The sequence below is a fragment of the Leuciscus leuciscus genome (genome assembly GCF_965113295.1).
Source record: "Leuciscus leuciscus genome assembly, chromosome: 17".
Lineage (NCBI taxonomy): Eukaryota > Metazoa > Chordata > Actinopteri > Cypriniformes > Leuciscidae > Leuciscus > Leuciscus leuciscus.
In genome coordinates, this window is record NC_138741.1 from 19,553,895 (window position 1) to 19,570,950 (window position 17,056).

The 17,056-nt window shown below is 36.6% G+C and overlaps 2 protein-coding genes across 2 annotated transcripts in view; one reads left to right on the top strand and one right to left on the bottom strand.

Annotated features, from left to right (window-relative positions):
* Window positions 1-5: 5 nt before the first annotated feature.
* Window positions 6-16,302, top strand: LOC309479014 (uncharacterized protein). The gene is made up of 20 exons (XM_082142859.1): window positions 6-1,220; window positions 1,302-1,405; window positions 1,828-1,982; window positions 2,174-2,342; window positions 2,491-2,614; window positions 3,434-3,543; window positions 3,639-3,853; window positions 3,954-4,062; window positions 4,165-4,371; window positions 4,462-4,522; window positions 5,636-6,091; window positions 7,409-7,512; window positions 7,626-7,780; window positions 7,883-8,051; window positions 8,565-8,688; window positions 8,801-8,907; window positions 12,403-12,617; window positions 13,388-13,496; window positions 15,483-15,689; window positions 15,974-16,302. Exons 1-20 carry the CDS (start codon window positions 840-842, stop codon window positions 16,050-16,052), a joined length of 3,360 nt encoding a protein of 1,119 aa, XP_081998985.1. The 5' UTR covers window positions 6-839; the 3' UTR covers window positions 16,053-16,302.
* Window positions 16,183-17,056, bottom strand: part of crip3 (cysteine-rich protein 3) — a 17,156-nt gene continuing 16,282 nt past the window's right edge. Inside the window, exons 6-7 of the mRNA XM_082142574.1 lie at window positions 16,877-16,971; window positions 16,183-16,634 (exon numbers count right to left, since the gene is read on the bottom strand). Of these exons, the coding sequence (XP_081998700.1) occupies window positions 16,500-16,634; window positions 16,877-16,971 (230 nt within the window). The 3' untranslated portion in view covers window positions 16,183-16,499. The remainder of the gene's footprint in view (window positions 16,635-16,876; window positions 16,972-17,056) is intronic.

Here is a 17,056-nt window from a genome sequence, read left to right on the forward strand (position 1 = left end):
AGGGACTTATTGTTCCATTTCTGTTTGTCAAATGTCTGTGAAAATATATTTTGTACATACAAATATTTACACATAATAAGACATTTGCTGGAAAAAAGGCAGTAGAAAGTGCATATCCTTTTTTTTTTCTTTGCTGAATTTATATACAATGCTGTTCAAACGTTTAGGGTCGGTTTTAAGTCTCTTATGCACATGCTGAATTTATTTGATCAAAACAAATATTAGTAAATATTACAATTTAAAATAACTTTTTTATTTTAGCATATTTTTAAATATAATTTATACCCTACTCCAGTCACATGATCCTTCAGAAAATGTTTTAAAATACAAATTTGGTGCTAAACATTTCTTATCAATGTTGAAAACAGTTGTGCTATTTTATTATGTGTTATTATATTAAGATTTTGTGGAAAGAACAGCATTTATTTGGAATAGAAATCCAACATAAATGCCTTGTAAGATAAATGCCTTTTGATCAATTTAATGCATTATTGCTGCATAAAATTCATGACAAAATTCATGCTAAACAATTAGTCAGTTTAGAGAATCGAAGTGAACAGACTATGGCTGCCAAAGAATTTGAAAGAAGCAGTTAATGTGTCTGAGTGCAAAGTTAGCATGAGCTCAGAATGACAAAGCAAGAATTAACTTCTTTTATAAAATTACCATAATTTAAAGTTTCAACCAAAGGGTTTAATTTTTACAAATGTTCCACAAAGCATTAGACATCCCCCCTGTTAACCATTTTCTTCCCTTAGAGTTTTTATGATTGTGAGGTATGAACTCAATGTCCAGGTGAGACAGATCCACAACCAGGTCAAGCACAACAGAGCACAAAGATGAAGTTTGAAGATCTTCTCTCAGAAATTAATGGATTCGGAAGGTTTCAGAAGATGGTCCTGATGATCAACTTCTTTGGTCGATTCAGTCTCGCGTGTCATTTCCTGTTAGGCAACTTCATTGCTGTCATCCCGTCTCATCACTGCAACATCAGCTCTCTGGATTCTGACGGGATCCTTGGGAATCTGAGTCGAGAAGAGAGACTGGCTGTCAGTATTCCCGTACAGGAGGATGGGACTCCTGCTTCCTGTCACATGTTCTCGTATCCTCAGTTCCACCTGCTGATGAACTCCTCCAGCAGCACAGAACTTCCTGTAGTGGAGTGTCAGAATGGATGGGAGTATGACAACAGCACATTCATCAGCACTCTCGCCACACAGGTATGTCTCTTGCTTTTTATGTATCGCTGATTTATTGTACTCTATTCTAGTTGTGGCCTCTTTCTCTCTTTTTCTGTTCAGTGGGATTTAGTGTGTGACAACAGAGCACTGAGCAGATTGACAACCACCATCTTCTTCATTGGGGTCATGTTTGGAGCAGCTGCTTACGGGAGCCTGAGTGCAATGTTAGTGCAACTAAACTGGATATAAACGTTGATATGGGTTTTTACCATCTCAAAATCAGCTCAATACATTTCTTAAAGGCATAGTTCACCATAAAATTAAAATTCTGTCATAATTTACTTATGACGGTCCAGACCTATATGAGTGTTTTCTGTGGAACACAGACAGTTCTAGTAACCATTCATTTCCATTATATGGTCAAAAATAAAATCCACAAAAATATTCCAAAACTTCCAAAGAAGAAAGTCATACAGGTTGGGAAACGACATGGTGGGTAAATTCTGACAGTAAATGCTGACATTTTGGGGTGCATTTTGGCGACCCTTTAATTTCCAGTTGCATTAGAAACACACTGGCTTAAAAATAATGTGTTTGTACTAGCACTGGAGTGTTTCTAAATGGATACATGTCTTATTCTACACAGGTATGGGCGTAAGCCGATGTTGCTGGTGTCGTATATATCAGGAATGGGTTTTGGATTGTGTAGTGCTTTTTCTTCCTCCTTCATCATGTTTGCAGTGCTGAGATTCTTCACTGGATTCACCATCACTGGCAGTGTCATCATCTCCACTGTACTCAGTGAGGAGAACCTTTCTATTTTAAATTGTTTTGTTTTTGTTGTGGTTTTAAAACAGCACACAGTAGTGTTTCTAAAATGAAGACGAGTCATTGTAAGTGATGAGTGTGTGTGTGTGTGTGTGTGTGTGTGTGTGTGTGTGTGTGTGTGTGTGTGTGTGTGTTGGTTCTTTTGTTCATTCATTCTTTATCAGATGTGGAGTGGGTGAGCATTGAGCACAGAAAGCTTGTAGGGGTGATTGACAGCCTGTCATGGACATTTGCCTTTATGAGCTTTTCACTGATTGCATACTTTATTCGAGACTGGAGATGGCTGACAGTTTCCATCTCATTGCCCACCATTATTGCCATAATCACTTGGTGGTGAGTATAAATAAACCAATACTAAGTAGATGTCTTAAAATATCTGTAAGTCATCTGGTATGCCTTTTCCAAGAAAGTCGCTTGCAGATCAAAATAAAAGCAGTACATTCTCAATATGAAATAATCATTAATGTGAATGATGTTATAGGTGGATTCCAGAGTCGGCTCGGTGGCTGATTGCTAATGGGAAGGCAGATAAAGCTTATAATTATCTTCATAAATGTGCTGTCATGAATCGAAAAAAAGAAGCCACTGCTAGGATAAAACCTGAGGTAAGAGATTCCAGAAAGAAATCTAAAATGTCAGTAAAAATATCAGCAAAATGTTTTGCTATAGCAATGAGTGGTACAGTATAGGGTCATTCCGTGTCAAAGCAACCACATTTCAGAAATCTTCCCAGCTCAAATGTTTTATTTTATAAAAAAAATTCTGTAGACAGACCAACATAAATAGTGATGAAAGCCAAACTATTAAAAGTCACAGATGTACTGAATAATTCACTATTTTGTAGAAGGGGGTCAAAATGACAATTATTTTCACCTGAGATTTGGAGCCAAATTAGAGCCAAATTCCTTTTGGTATCTTCATTTTAAAGGCCCCCAATGGTTAAATCCCAGAGATATGGAGATCTTAATGCAGCTCCATGAGTAAATTGGTAAATTGTACACACTTTCAGTGGTCAAAAACCAAATGTGGGTTACTTTCCATACAGCTGATACAAAAAAAAATAAAAAATACAAAAAAAAAGGAATATCTGAAGAACAAATAATGTTTGTTCTTACTCAGTAAATATACATCTGTGACATTTAATATTTTGGCTTTCATCACTATTTATGTTTGTCTTTAATGCAGTGAAACCGAATTTGAAAAATAAAAAAATGTAGAGCAGGTTGTTGATTAGATGGAGGCAGATCTGAATGCGAGCTTGCAGTTGAAAGGGGCAGGTTTAAGCTTATGAAACAATTGGAGAAGTCCAGCATACATCATCAGAGAGTCTGTCATTTCCACACAAAAAAAAATTGAATGTTTGTTTTCTTGCTTTTACTTTAGCATAGTTTGCTGAACATCTTTGTTTTTCTCTCTCTGTCTAGGAGTTGGCTAAAATCATAGTTACTGGAAGAGGAAACAGGAAGTATTCATACCTGGATCTGATCAAGACTCCTAAGATGAGGAGACTGGCTTTGCTCACAGGAATCACCTGGTGTGTCAAATCACAATCACAAACACACACCACAGTGGCATCAGTAAAAGGAGGTTCAGATTAATCTAATTTTGCTTCTGCTTTCTAACTGCCAGGTTTTCTGTCGCCACTGTTGCCTATGGAATTAGTTTCAACATTTCAAGCTTTGGACTAAATATGTACCTCACTCAGTTTGTGTATGGTGCAATTGAGATTCCTGCCAAATCGAGCATCTATTATCTGCTGGATAAGTTTGGAAGACGCATAACTCAAGCTGTATCCTTGCTTTTGGTTGGAATCAGCCTCGTAATTAACATATTCATACCCAAAGGTGAGAGACTTACAACTTATTGACTTTTTGACATGAAGAATGAAATAACAATGTAGGTTTGATGAAAATATCCAGTGCAACAATTTCTCTTGCCATTCAGATAAGACAGTGGTTCGTACGGTAATAGCCGTGCTGGGAAAAGGCTGCTCTGCCACGTCTTTTGGTACAGTTATTTTATACAGTTCTGAGCTTTACCCCACTGTTTTAAGGTAGGAAAACTAACTTCATGCTCAGTTGTACGCAAGTAAAACTATATCCAGCATCAGCAACTAATTATTTATGTATTTATTGAAATGTTACACTGCCCGTAGGCAAAATGGGATGGGCTATAATTCCTTCGTGGCACGTTTCGGTGTGTCTGTGGCTCCTCTGATCTTGCTGTCGGATGATATATGGAGCCATTTCTCTCAAGTCATCTTGTCTTCTATTGCACTCTCTGCTGCTTTCGTGGCTTATCAGCTACCAGAGACACGAGGCAGGTGTCTGCCGGAGACTATTGAGGATGTAGAGGGAATCAGGTAAGGTTATGTGGAAAAACTATTTAAGTCTATGTATTGTGTTTCCATGAAACTGAACCCTTAAGATTTAACATTTGCTTCTCATCTCAGGAAGGGCAGTGATGGCTCACCACTACAAGATCGAAAAATGGAGGAAAAAGAAGGCAGTCGGGTGAAATGGAAAGATGATTTAATTTTGCAGAACACATAACTATAGCATCCATAGATCCATACAATTTCCTATTTATGTGTTACGGTATCATTTAATTAAACAATTTTAAGAGAAATTTGAAGGGAGGTGTTGCATATTTTCTCATTGTGTTTACTGTTTTAGTCAGAATTGTGTGGACTCATTATTCCACATATATGGGAATATCATAGTAGAAATAGCTCAAAGGCTTTTCACTCTGTCATTCTCACACCTTTATTTTGACAAATTAATTTATCAACATACTATAATTTGCTTTAAAGCAATAATTGGTTTCACAAAGCGAGAACTTATTCCAGGATAAATTACATTTTGCCCCTAGTAATTTCTACAGGATAACAAATAATTGGTGCCTATAGAAACATGGTTTATAAAATCAAGGCTTGGCACTGGTTTACTAACTTCATAAGTACAGTTTATCAAAATGCTTCATCTGATATGATTGCAGAAGACATGTTACACAACTTGAAGCTTGAGTTTACTGTTTGTTAACCAGTAATCTGGAATTCTGCCCTAGTGCTTATCAATAAGTGTTTATAAAATGCAGAATGTAAGTGTTTATCTATAGAGAAGAATATTATTAGAAGTGATTTATTTCTTTGAGTCTATTTTTCCTTTAAGTACACACAATGTTAAATGTCCAAAGACTGCAACATTGATTTAATCCTCTTGATACAGAAGTTTTGTGAACCACAAATTATTTGCACAATAAGCATGTTGGATAATAGCAAAGGTAATATGAGAAGATGGTGTTTTATGACTTGCAATCAGAGACCGTAAATCATGTATACTAGCCAAACTGTGCTAGTGTGAATGCCAGTTGCTGATAAAGATACAGTAAGCTATCATTGGTAAGGAAAGGTGTCAATGTCCGCACACATTAACCAAGTGAACTGCACACATGGCGAGACACTCTTTAACAACAACTTACAAATCATTCACCACAAGCTACTATGGATGAAAGATCATATGAAGATAATGGACACACACACATTTCAAACACAGACATACAACCACAGCAGTTTTATTAATGACCAAAGTACAAGCTCCATCTGACTTCCAGTTACCAACCTTTGATATCCCATGAAAGCTCAGCACATAAACCAAGCACTTTGTAAGACGACACAGAGGGAATTCTGTGCATCAATAAAAAGCATGAAGTTTGATGATCTAATTACGGAGATCAATGGCTTCGGCAGGTTCCAGATGATGATTATTTGCATCAGTTTTGTAGGACGATTCACTATACCGTGCCACTTTCTACTAAGCAACTTTATCGCCGCCATCCCGTCTCATCATTGTGACATTAGCTCTCTGGATGCTGAGGGAATTTTTGGGAATTTGAGTCGGGAGCAGAAACTGGCTGCCAGTATTCCTGCACAGGAGGATGGGACTCTTGCTTCTTGTCATATGTTTTCTTATCCTCAGTTCCATCTGTTGGCAAACTCTTCCAGCAGCACAGAACGTCCTGTAGTGGAGTGTCAGAAATGGGAGTATGACAACAGCACATTCGTCAGCACTCTCGCCACACAGGTGAGATTTCAATGAAGAAGGTGCTGCACTTCACAAACTCAACGTTTTTTACCCTTACTTGCTAGGATGTGCCTGTATACTGACAAATCCAACAAGTTAACTCAAATAATTTGAGGGGTAACACTTTATAATGTTTCATTTTATAATGAAATGTTTCATTTCATTTATAATGTTTACATTAGAGTTAACTACATTAGTTAACATGAACTAACAATGAACCAAACTTTCACAGCATTTATAACCTTAATGTTAATTTAAACATTTACTAATACATTTATTAAATGAAAATCGGTATCTGCTAACATTAATGCACTGTGAACTAGCATGAACAACGAATGATTGCATTTTTTACTAACATTAACAAATGTTAATGTTTTTTTTTTTTTTTTTTCTTACTCAATTTCTCAAACTATGGCTCCTTTTCTCTAAACTCTACACACAAAACACACACAGCATGCAAAACATTACACATCTCTTGCAAAAGCAAACACTTAATACATAACTATTTTAACTAATTTAAAAAATGTTTTTTTGTGTGTGTTTCTAAATAAACAAATAATGTATAAGTACTTTTATTTATTTTTTTACACATGATCATTAGGTGAAGGTAATATGAGGAATATGAATGTGGCATTTGAATGGCAGCATTTTCCAAATGAAACACAAGAGCTGTTAGTTTCGAATAATGTGTCTAATGTAGAGAACTGTGTTTAGCATTTTGAAAAACAATTGTTTTACAATTGCAAACTGAGTGTAAACCATATAATGTGCTAGCAGTTTTGCAGACTTGGTCTGAAGATTAGATATTTGAGTGACCACTTTTAGTGTGAAAGCAATTTAAAAAAAAATGTAAATGATGTATGCTAATGCTTTACAAAACAATATTTACTGTATGAATACTGTGAAGAGAGAGAAATTGTCTTACTATTAAAAGACACTATAAACTCTACTCAAATACATTGTGTCTAAATTGAGCAAAATCAATGAAAGTGTAAAATAATTAACTCAAGCAAGTCAGTAGTAGGTAATTATTGGCTAGGAATTCTGCATGTGCAATAAAAAAAATTATAGCAATAGTTTTTCAGTCATTTGCACATTCTTACCTTACCTTTAAGTTTGTCCCCTGCCCTTGACATCCAACCAATAAATAAATAAATGAATCTGTTAGTTGGGGAATTTGAGGGGTAATGTGACAAATGAATGGTTGCAGGTTCACGCATCTACATCTAGTTTTGAAAGTCTTTTAGTTCATGAAGCAGTTCATCACAACAGTTACTGTTTAAGAAAAGTTATTTCCCATCTCTCTTCATTTCACAGTGGGATCTAGTATGTGATAACAGAGGTCTGAATAAAGCTGTGGCCACCATCTTCTTCGTTGGAGTGATGTTTGGAGCAGCTTTTTATGGAGGCATGAGTGACAGGTGATATTTATAAAAAATAGAATTGTGTATTATAATAAATGATGTACATTTTATGAACACAGCCAAAAGCATGAAATGTTCTGTATAAAAAACATACTCTGTTTGGCATGTAGATTTGGGCGTAAGCCAATGCTGCTGGTGTCGTATATATCAGGAATGGCTTTTGCATTGGCCAGCGTCTTTTCTTCCTCCTTCATCATGTTTGCAGTGCTGAGATTCTTCACTGGATTCACCATCACTGGCATCGTTATCGTCTCATCCGTACTCAGTAAGAACCTCTCTCTCTCAGTCTCAATGCCTCAGATTATGATTTAAAGTGAATATAAAACAAAGGAAAAGGGCCTTATCGTATATACGTGTCTTTCTCCAGATGTGGAGTGGGTGGACATTCAGCACAGGAGACTTGTATGTATAATTGACAGTATGGCATGGGCTTTTGGGAGCACCTCATTGTCTCTTATTGCGTTCTGTATCAGAGACTGGAGATGGCTGACAGTGGCTGTCACTTCACCTTTACTACTGTGCACAGTCCTCTGGTGGTAATGGGCCTTACATATTCTTTCTGTCTAATTTAAAGCACAAATTAGTCAGTACAGCCTACGTCTAAAGACATGCCCTGTGTCCAAGTACCCGGATTCTGAAGTGCGCATGCCACTGGAGACTTTACAATCCCATGAGGCCACGCCATGGGGGTGATTTATGAATGGCAGTGAAACAATGCAACTCACGCCATAGGTTACATGAATTTCACATCTGAATTTCATTCCTACTACACACATTCATCCTATAGAACACATTTTTTTAACGGTTGCTAAGTACATTTCAAACCAAATGTAGCACCTACTTAGTTTGTGCTTTCGGACGCAGCATCGTTTTTTAAAAGATGAACATTTAACTTGAGTGCCACGTTTTTAGAATGCCGTGTCAAACACGTCTGTCAAGTATAGTGCATGTTTACTTAGAAAACTATGAAAAAGCAGAGGAGTGTAATGCAAAAATGCATTCTGTCTGAACGACCCCTATGTTTTATAGAGCAAATGTTTCTTATCTAGGTGGGTTCCAGAGTCGGCTCGGTGGCTGATAGCCAATGGGAAGGCAGAAAGAGCTCATTTTTATCTTCATAAATGTGCTGTCATGAATCGCAAGGAGGAAGTTATCTCAAGACTCAAACCTGAGGTGAGAGAAAATATATATTTTCGATTTTACAGTACATGCTGGATTGAAAAATGGTCACTATAAAACAACTGTCAGTCAGTAGGCTAACTATAGCTCTGTCTTTCTTCTATAGGCTCTCTCTATCATAATAACAGATCAAGGAAAGAAAAATTATACGTACCTGGACCTTGTCAGAACCCCTAAGATGAGGAGACTGGCTATGCTCACAGGAACCATTTGGTGTGTAACTGGTTATGCGCAACAAACTTCCGTATTCTGTAAATCAGTTTGCTTCGCTTCCATTTGTTTGTGTGCTTTATTAAATATAGAGAGCTGTTTTACTTAAAATGCCTTCACATAAGTGAGCAAAGATGAGCATAACAGATGTCCATCCCATATGCAGATTGATATGTAAATGTTCTATATATTGAAATTGAAGAAAACACCAACTATGAAAATAACTAGGTTAGCTGATTACCTTAAAAGCCCATAGAATCCGCCGCTAACACTTTCTCAGACAAGCTGATGCGATGAGATTTGTTTTCCTGTTTGCACATGTGACGTTCGACATAAAGCCTAGTGAATCCTCTAATGAACATGTGCTAACTTTATAGAGTGCAGTAGTGGCCGCCCACTTTTTCAGCAGTCTTGGTTCTGGAAGTATTTTTTGCATTAATTTTTTTCATAGTTTTTTTTTTTTTTGATCCTTCTCACCAGATAAAGTAAGTTAAAATAAAGCGGGTTGATGACTTCAGTGAAAGCCATCAATTAACAACCGGGCCCGGTTTCCCGATAACGTTGTTCTTAGCACGCTACGAAGACTCCTAAGGTAGGCCTATAAGGTATACCATTACTAGGTGTGTTCCCCGAACTATACCTTAGGAAGCTGTAGCTTTTCAACCTTCATCATAATATATTATATACCAAAACCCTTGTGATGGTACATCGACTTACAATAGGTTGAATGACACGACTGCCATAGCCTGATGGGGTCTGTATCGCTTTTACTGGCACTACGTAACTTCGGGGTTCGGTTCGGGTAGTAACCCGAGCACAAAAAGAACAAAAAAATTTGACTGCTTTATGGCATAGTCACTTCCCCCACCACTTCGTCAAATTTGGACGTGAGAGGCCAACCAGCGTTTGTTTTCCGGCTTTCGTGCGTATGTTTTTGTCATGGCCAAAGCAGCAACGGACAAAAAAAAAGTCAGAAGTAAGCCGATGTCTAAACAATACATGATTAGACGGACAATTATATTTTAGGCTAAGTAGCCTAATGACTGCAGGCTGATAGTCATGTTTGTTTATTTTTCTGGTGAAAGTGTCTTGCCTCAGGCTATGCAAATCGACTTTTCAACTTTGCAGATTCATCTATGGTAGCTTAATATTATAATATTGACGATATATGGCTATTACCACACAAACATTGAATTGAATTAGCATTCTGTAAAACAGTAGCCAATAGGCTACTATAGTGACGCTGGCTTGTAAACGTGAGCTACGCGATCTTTTGGCGTTTGAAAAAAATAAAACCCATGAAATTATATTCATATGACATGCTGAAATATATGCCACTCTACCTGGGATGAAGACATTTCACACGCAACGCAGACAGTCTGCCCAAGACGTGAGAACTCCTTCTGTAGAGTTCGGGGGTATTGGCTTGTCAACAAATGCACGTGTATCCCCTGTTGTTACCATGACAGATTTTACGACCGCCGTAGAAGACAATACTGTTTCCCAACTGTAGGGGGACCCCGAGAGTAAAAGCTACTTGGTGTTACTTTCTTACGTGCGACGTTACCCGGTGCTGTCCGTGGCGATGGTGCTGAATCTGTTGATATTGATGACTCGAGAATCAATTATTCTTTTGTCCAGGGGCTGTTTCAGTGCGTTATGCTAGAAAGTGGTGTTCTTTATAAAAGAAGCACTTCAGAAATAGTTGAAATTACATTTATTAGGACTATTGGATATTATAAAAAATAATCCAAACTATAATAGCATAGCCTACATATTTTAAAATTGTAACATACAGTATATTGCTGCCACAATAACCATTTCAAAACTTTTATGTGCTTTCATCTCTTTCCCATTTTTGTTCGCTGAGGTGGAGCTGCGATGAAATATTGTTCTTGTAAATACTTTCCAGCATTTCAGTAATAAAAGTTTACATCTTATGTACGGTGATCGGCAGTGATCAAAAAGGATTTAAACAGTGAATTTTGAATCTCTTGTAAACTCAGAGATGTGGATTCAGACGGCAATTAAATTAGCACACGACCTGTTTGTCAAAAAACAGTAGGTACTAATTTGGCCAGGGATTTTTACGCGGGTTTGGTGAGAAAAAAAACACTGAATGAAAACACTTGAATTAGCCTAAATGAACTGTCTGTGTGTATTAAAACTTCAGAATTATTTTCATATAGACGTGCAACAGTGATAAGGCAAAGCTAAGAGTGGTCCAGACCAACCTTGCGAAAGTGTGACTTACAGAAGATATACGAACGTGTCGGGAATCGTGCCATAACGTTAAGAGAGAGGTTAAGGAATAGGTTAAGAACTACTTAGCGATAAGAACGTTTTGGGGAACCGGGCCCAGGTTGCTCACAGAAAGTCTGTCTTTAAAGGGATAGTTCACCCAAAAATGATCCCATAATTTACTCATCCTCAAGCCATCCTTGTATATGACTTTATTCTTTCAGCCAAACACATTCAGAGTCATATTAAAAATATCCTGGCTCTTCCATGCTTTATAATGGGAGTGAATGGTAGGCATACCTTAATTTTTTGAAGCCCAAAAAAAGCACATCCATCCATCATAAAAGTAATCGATATGGCTCCAGGGGTTTAATCAAGGCCTTCTGAAGCGAAGCGATGCGTTTTTGTAAGAAAAATATCAATATTTATAACTTTATAAACTATAATTACTGGCTTTCGGTAACGACTGTATGCGAGTCTAGTTCCGGCGGAAGAGTGACCTCTGACCCGACGCATGACGTATTGATGAACGCGGAAGCGCAGAGGATAGAGCAAAACAAAACACCGGTCATGAATTATAATGAAATGTCGATTAATGATTTCGATGTAAGAGAAGAGGAGCTTGAGCTCAGTTTTGAGTTTTTTTGTTGCCCAGCCCTATATGTTTGAACCGGAAGAGGCGTCTACTCTCACCTAAGCTTACGCTACTCCTACATCCTACGTCATGCGTCGGGTCAGAGGTCACTCTTCTGCTGGAACTCGACTTGCGTATGGCCGTTACTGGAAGCCAGTGATTATAGTTTATAAAGTTATAAAAATGCACTGCTTCACTTCAGAAGGCCTTTATTAACCCCCCAGAGCCGTATGGATTACTTTTATGATGGATAGATGCGCTTTTTTGGGCTTCAAAATCTAAGGTACCATTCACTCCCATTATAAAGCTTGGAAGAGCCAGAATATTTTTTTATATAATTCCAATTGTGTTTGGCTGAAAGAAGAAAGTCATATACACCTAGGATGGCTTGAGGCTGAGTAAATTATGGGATACTTTTAACTAACCCTTTAGCAGTTGATAAGTAATTGTTTAAAACCCATTTATCTGTTTAAAAAAAATAAAAATAAAAATGAATGGGATTTTTACTTCTGGAACCTGGCTGTTGAACTCTATTAGCCTTCAGCCGCACTAGATTAGAGAACATGGACAGACTTTATTGTTTGAATAATTAATTATCTTTAATGACTTTTCACCTCTTGCAGGTTTTGTGTTGCCACTATAACCTATGGTATAAGCCTCAACATCACTGGCTTTGGACTAAATATGTACCTCACTCAGTTTGTGTATGGAGCCATTGAGGTTCCATCCAAACTGATCGTATATTACCTGCTGGAGAAGATTGGCAGACGTAAAACTGAAGCAGGAGCTCATCTATTGGCTGGAATCAGTCTTATGATCAACATATTCATACCCAAAGGTGAGACTAGCAAAACCAACCCATGATTGCACAATATCACACGAGCAAGAGTCCCGTTGTTCTCGCATATCTAAAATAGCATGACTGCTTTTATGCAACAGATGAATAAACAAGATGTTAAGTCTGCATTAGGCCTACATTTTAGATATTGACAGTTTTGCATATTGACAGTTACCTTGTTTGTTGCTCCGCCAATGAAAACAATTCCAAACAAAGCCAAAGTAAAACGTTGCAAAGTACGAGCAGAGTAGTGGTGTTTTGTTCCTGAATGAATCAGCGATTTTTGCCTTTATTTTTAATAGGATAGTATAGAATGGACAGGAAGCAAGGTGGGAGAGAGACAGGGGACGGGATCGGGAAAGGTCCACGAGCCAGGATTTGAACTCGGGTCACCCGAAGCGCAACGGCGCTATATGTCGGCGCTGCCCATGAGGCTATCATGCCGACGAATCAGCGTCTTTACATTAACCTCTCTCATAAAGACATTACCTTGTTTCGTTCCTGAATAAATCAGCAATTTCAGCAGTCGGTTGTACAGTATGTACATGTGATTAAATGGCAGTCACTTAAAAATCCCAATCATGGTACGCTGCTCAGTCGATTAGATAACTGTATAGCCTACGAAAACACTGTAATTGTTCAATGGACACTGTAGAAGCGGCATAAGCGCTGGACAACTTGAACTCATTAGGGAAACTAGCCACTAGAGGGATTACATTTGTTTATTCAGTCACACACACTGTGCTCAATTTCATCTCTTTCACACTCAGATCAGTGGATTGGTCGTACTGTGGTGGCAGTCCTGGGTAAAGGTTTCGCGGTTGCTGCTTTTTCTACAATTGTATTATACAGCTCGGAGCTTTACCCCACTGTTCTCAGGTAACAGAACATATGATTAAACTTGTATTTTACACTTTAAACTAAAATCTTTAAATTACTTAATTGTTATATTGCTATTATTATCTAAAATTAAATTATACTAGTGCAAAATGCCCGTGCAAAATCAGTTTTTGTGTGTGTTTTTAGTAATTGTTGGTTTGGTGCCCGTGAAAGAGACTGTGAACGCATTGAATTCAGGGAGCAGGCTAGGTTACTACAAATGATGGCTGTGAATAAACTATAATATTCAGAAGTAAACAGTGTAGCTGACTGAGTGTTTATGAATACCACAACCTTCTAAGTGCTAGTGCAAAATGCCCATGCAAAATCAGTTTTTGAGTGTGTTTTTAGTAATTGTTGGTTTGGTGTGTTTGAGTGCTCATTGTTACAATTACACACATATTTGTGCATGGTAGAAAGCACACAGTGAACTCCGAGAAAACGCTATGCTTGAGGAAGCTTATGAATAGGCTACTACAAATGATGCCCGTGAAAGAGACTGTGAACACATTGAATAGGATAATGTTTAGTTGGTGAATAGCATAGGCTATCGTTACACAGTAGCGATAACTTTAAGCGCACCAGAATGAAATATAATATTCAGAAGTAAACAGCATAGCTGACTTACAGATTCTGTTAACATCCACAAATGAATAAGCGCGTCGATTCAGGGAGCAGTGCAAAGTGCCCGTGCAAAATCAGTTTTTGTGAGCTAATCGCCGTCAAAAAAGTTCAGGAGATATTTCTTAGTGATGGCTGATTTCAACAGTTTCAATATGATAGCATTTTGAAAAAAAAGTGTCATGAATTTATTGCATTTTTGGGGGGAAATAATCCGTTTTTATAATAGATCTTTGAAAATCCAAATCTCTATTTGAATTTTTTATGATATTATAACCTAAAGATACTATGTGAAAGTTTTAAACAGAAAATAGTGTTTTTCATCTTGCCACTTTCTTGGTAAATAAAACACATTTTTACTCAAATTAATCAAAATGGATTTATCACATTCTGGAACCAAACTATATTATTCAGAAGGAACCAAACTATAATATTCAGAAGTAAACAGTGTAGCTGGCAGATGTCAGAATGTTTATTTTTAAACCACAACCTTCTTGGGGCTTCTTTGACCGATACAACCCTCTAATGTTAGAATGTTTATTTTTAAACCACAACCTTTAAAAAATGATATATTTAACAATATCTTTAGCATTTCTCATCCAAACAACGTCAAACTTGGCGCTGCACTTACTCGTGACCGTAGCGAGACACCTGTCAAGTTTGAAATCCATCGGACTAACGGTTCGAGAGATATGTGGTTAACAGACATACACACACATAGACAGACAGACGTTTCTGTAATTTATAGATAGATTTGCATTATTTGATAGAAATATAACTGCACTACTTTATTTTGCTTTGTTTATATTGATACTCTTTTTACCTTTTAATAATGGTTCTTTTTATTAACAATGTTGAAAACAGTTTTCGCTGCTTAATTTCTGTAATAAAATTTTAAAAAACAGTATTTATTTAAAATAGAAATTTTGTAACATTATAAATGTCTTTACTGTCATTTTTGATCAGAACTGAATAAAGTAGAGTTTATTTTTTATTTTTTTATCTTTCTTTCCCCAAACTTTGAAATGGTACTGTATAAAAAAAATATTAAGCAACACAACGGTTTTCAACACTGATAGTAATAAGAAATGTTTCTTGAGCAGCAAATCAGCAAATTAGAATAATATCTGAAGGATCATGTGACACTGAAAAGTGGAGTAATGATGCTAAAAATGAAAAATAAACAGCTTTGCCAACACAGGGACAAATTGTATTACTATTTCAGAATATTACTGTTTTTATTTTTAAGTAAATAAATGCAATCTTGGTGAGCATAAGATACTTCTTTAAACAACATAATAAATATACATTTTATATATATAGCATAGTATATAAATAATGAATTTATTTGATTGGGTCCTATAGGCAAAATGGGATGGGCTATAACTCGTTCCTGGCCCGTCTGGGTGTGTCTGTGGCTCCTCTAGTCCTGCTATTGGACAGTTTCTGGGGTCACTTCTCTCAGACCATCCTGTGTTCTGTGGCATTTGTCGCTTGTCTGGTGGCTTGGCAGTTACCTGAGACACGAGACAGGTGTCTACCAGAGACTATAGAGGATGTCGAGGGTACTCGGTGAGTCATAACCTATATTTTGTTTTGCAGCTTTAGAAGACTTGTATTTAACACACTGCTGAACATTTGAGTAACTCTGTCGAGTCAAGCATGTAAAACACAAACCACTCAATTATTTTAAGATTATTTTAAGAGAATTAGCTTGAATATTGGGATCAATATAGGTACATTTAATCTCTATTAAAAACACACTAAAAGGAAACATACAAGGAAAGTTGAAGTTGTGTTCATTAACCAAATCAATCATGTGTTTTTATCATTTTTTTTTTTATCATATTGAATAGGAAAAATCTCATTAAACATCATGGCAAGCAGGAAGACGTGGAGAAAATGAAAATGAATGAACCCACTGAAGACCACTGAGATTTGTGTACTTTCAATTCTTTTAACAAATTTATAATACAGACTGATGTTCTGTTGCTTAGTGTCATGTTCAGATTCCAAGAACAAGTGTCATGTTCAGATTCAAAAAAATGAAAGAACAATTCTAAAGTTCTTTTAAAATAGTTTTTATTAGTTACAAATATTTTTTTTATTAGATTTACAAATTTCTCCAGTGCCATGTAATAATTAGAGACTTGTGAATGAATACACTGAAATTGTGAATTTGTGAGTTTGAGTGGGGACTGTTTAATATGAATAAATTTTTAAGATGCCAGTGGCCATTTCTGATTATCAATTAGAATACATGCATATGCAATGACATTTGCATGTATCAAATGAACCTTTACACTTTACAATTTTATTCATAAAAAAAACAAAAAAAAAAAACTTCAGTACCAAATTAAAAAAGAGCTTTTTCTTTATGACTTAATGCTCACTTGGCATTTCATTCTCTGCATTTTCTTTCTCGTATATGTAACAGCCCACCCTTCCAATGTTCACACCTTTTGGTCCAAAAAGGTACCCATAGCAGGGCACATGGCAGTACGGGCTGCCCTCATGCTGCAGAAAATAGAGAATTAATGATGAAGTAATCATTATGGTAAATATTCTACAAATATTACTCAGTATATCACTTATCAACATTATATATATAGAAGAACTCAACTATTGATCACATAACTTTGAGTTACATTCCAGTGTTATCAACTATTTTAATTTTGAATATGAATTTTATATAAAATAATATAAACTTTAAACACTTTTAATAGAAGCAGTAGGCTGAACAATGCGTTTATGAGTACCTCTGCATGACCACCAGGGGTCAGTGTTTTCTTGCACCTCACACAGCGAAGGCAAGGCCTGTGCCAGTTGCGACCCAGTGACATCACCTTCTCAGCTGCAGCATTAGACCATGACATCACCACATTACAACACAAATGACATCATATCAATCTATCACAGCGCTGTTTTTAATAATTATA

Coding starts and splice junctions, on each gene's coding strand:
- LOC309479014 (XM_082142859.1), top strand. CDS start 840: ATGAAGTTTGAAGATCTTCTCTCAGAAATTAATGGATTCGGAAGGTTT. Junction 2,343..2,490: donor ATTGCCATAATCACTTGGTG/GTGAGTATAAAT, acceptor ATGATGTTATAG/GTGGATTCCAGAGTCGGCTC. Junction 7,513..7,625: donor TATGGAGGCATGAGTGACAG/GTGATATTTATA, acceptor TTTGGCATGTAG/ATTTGGGCGTAAGCCAATGC.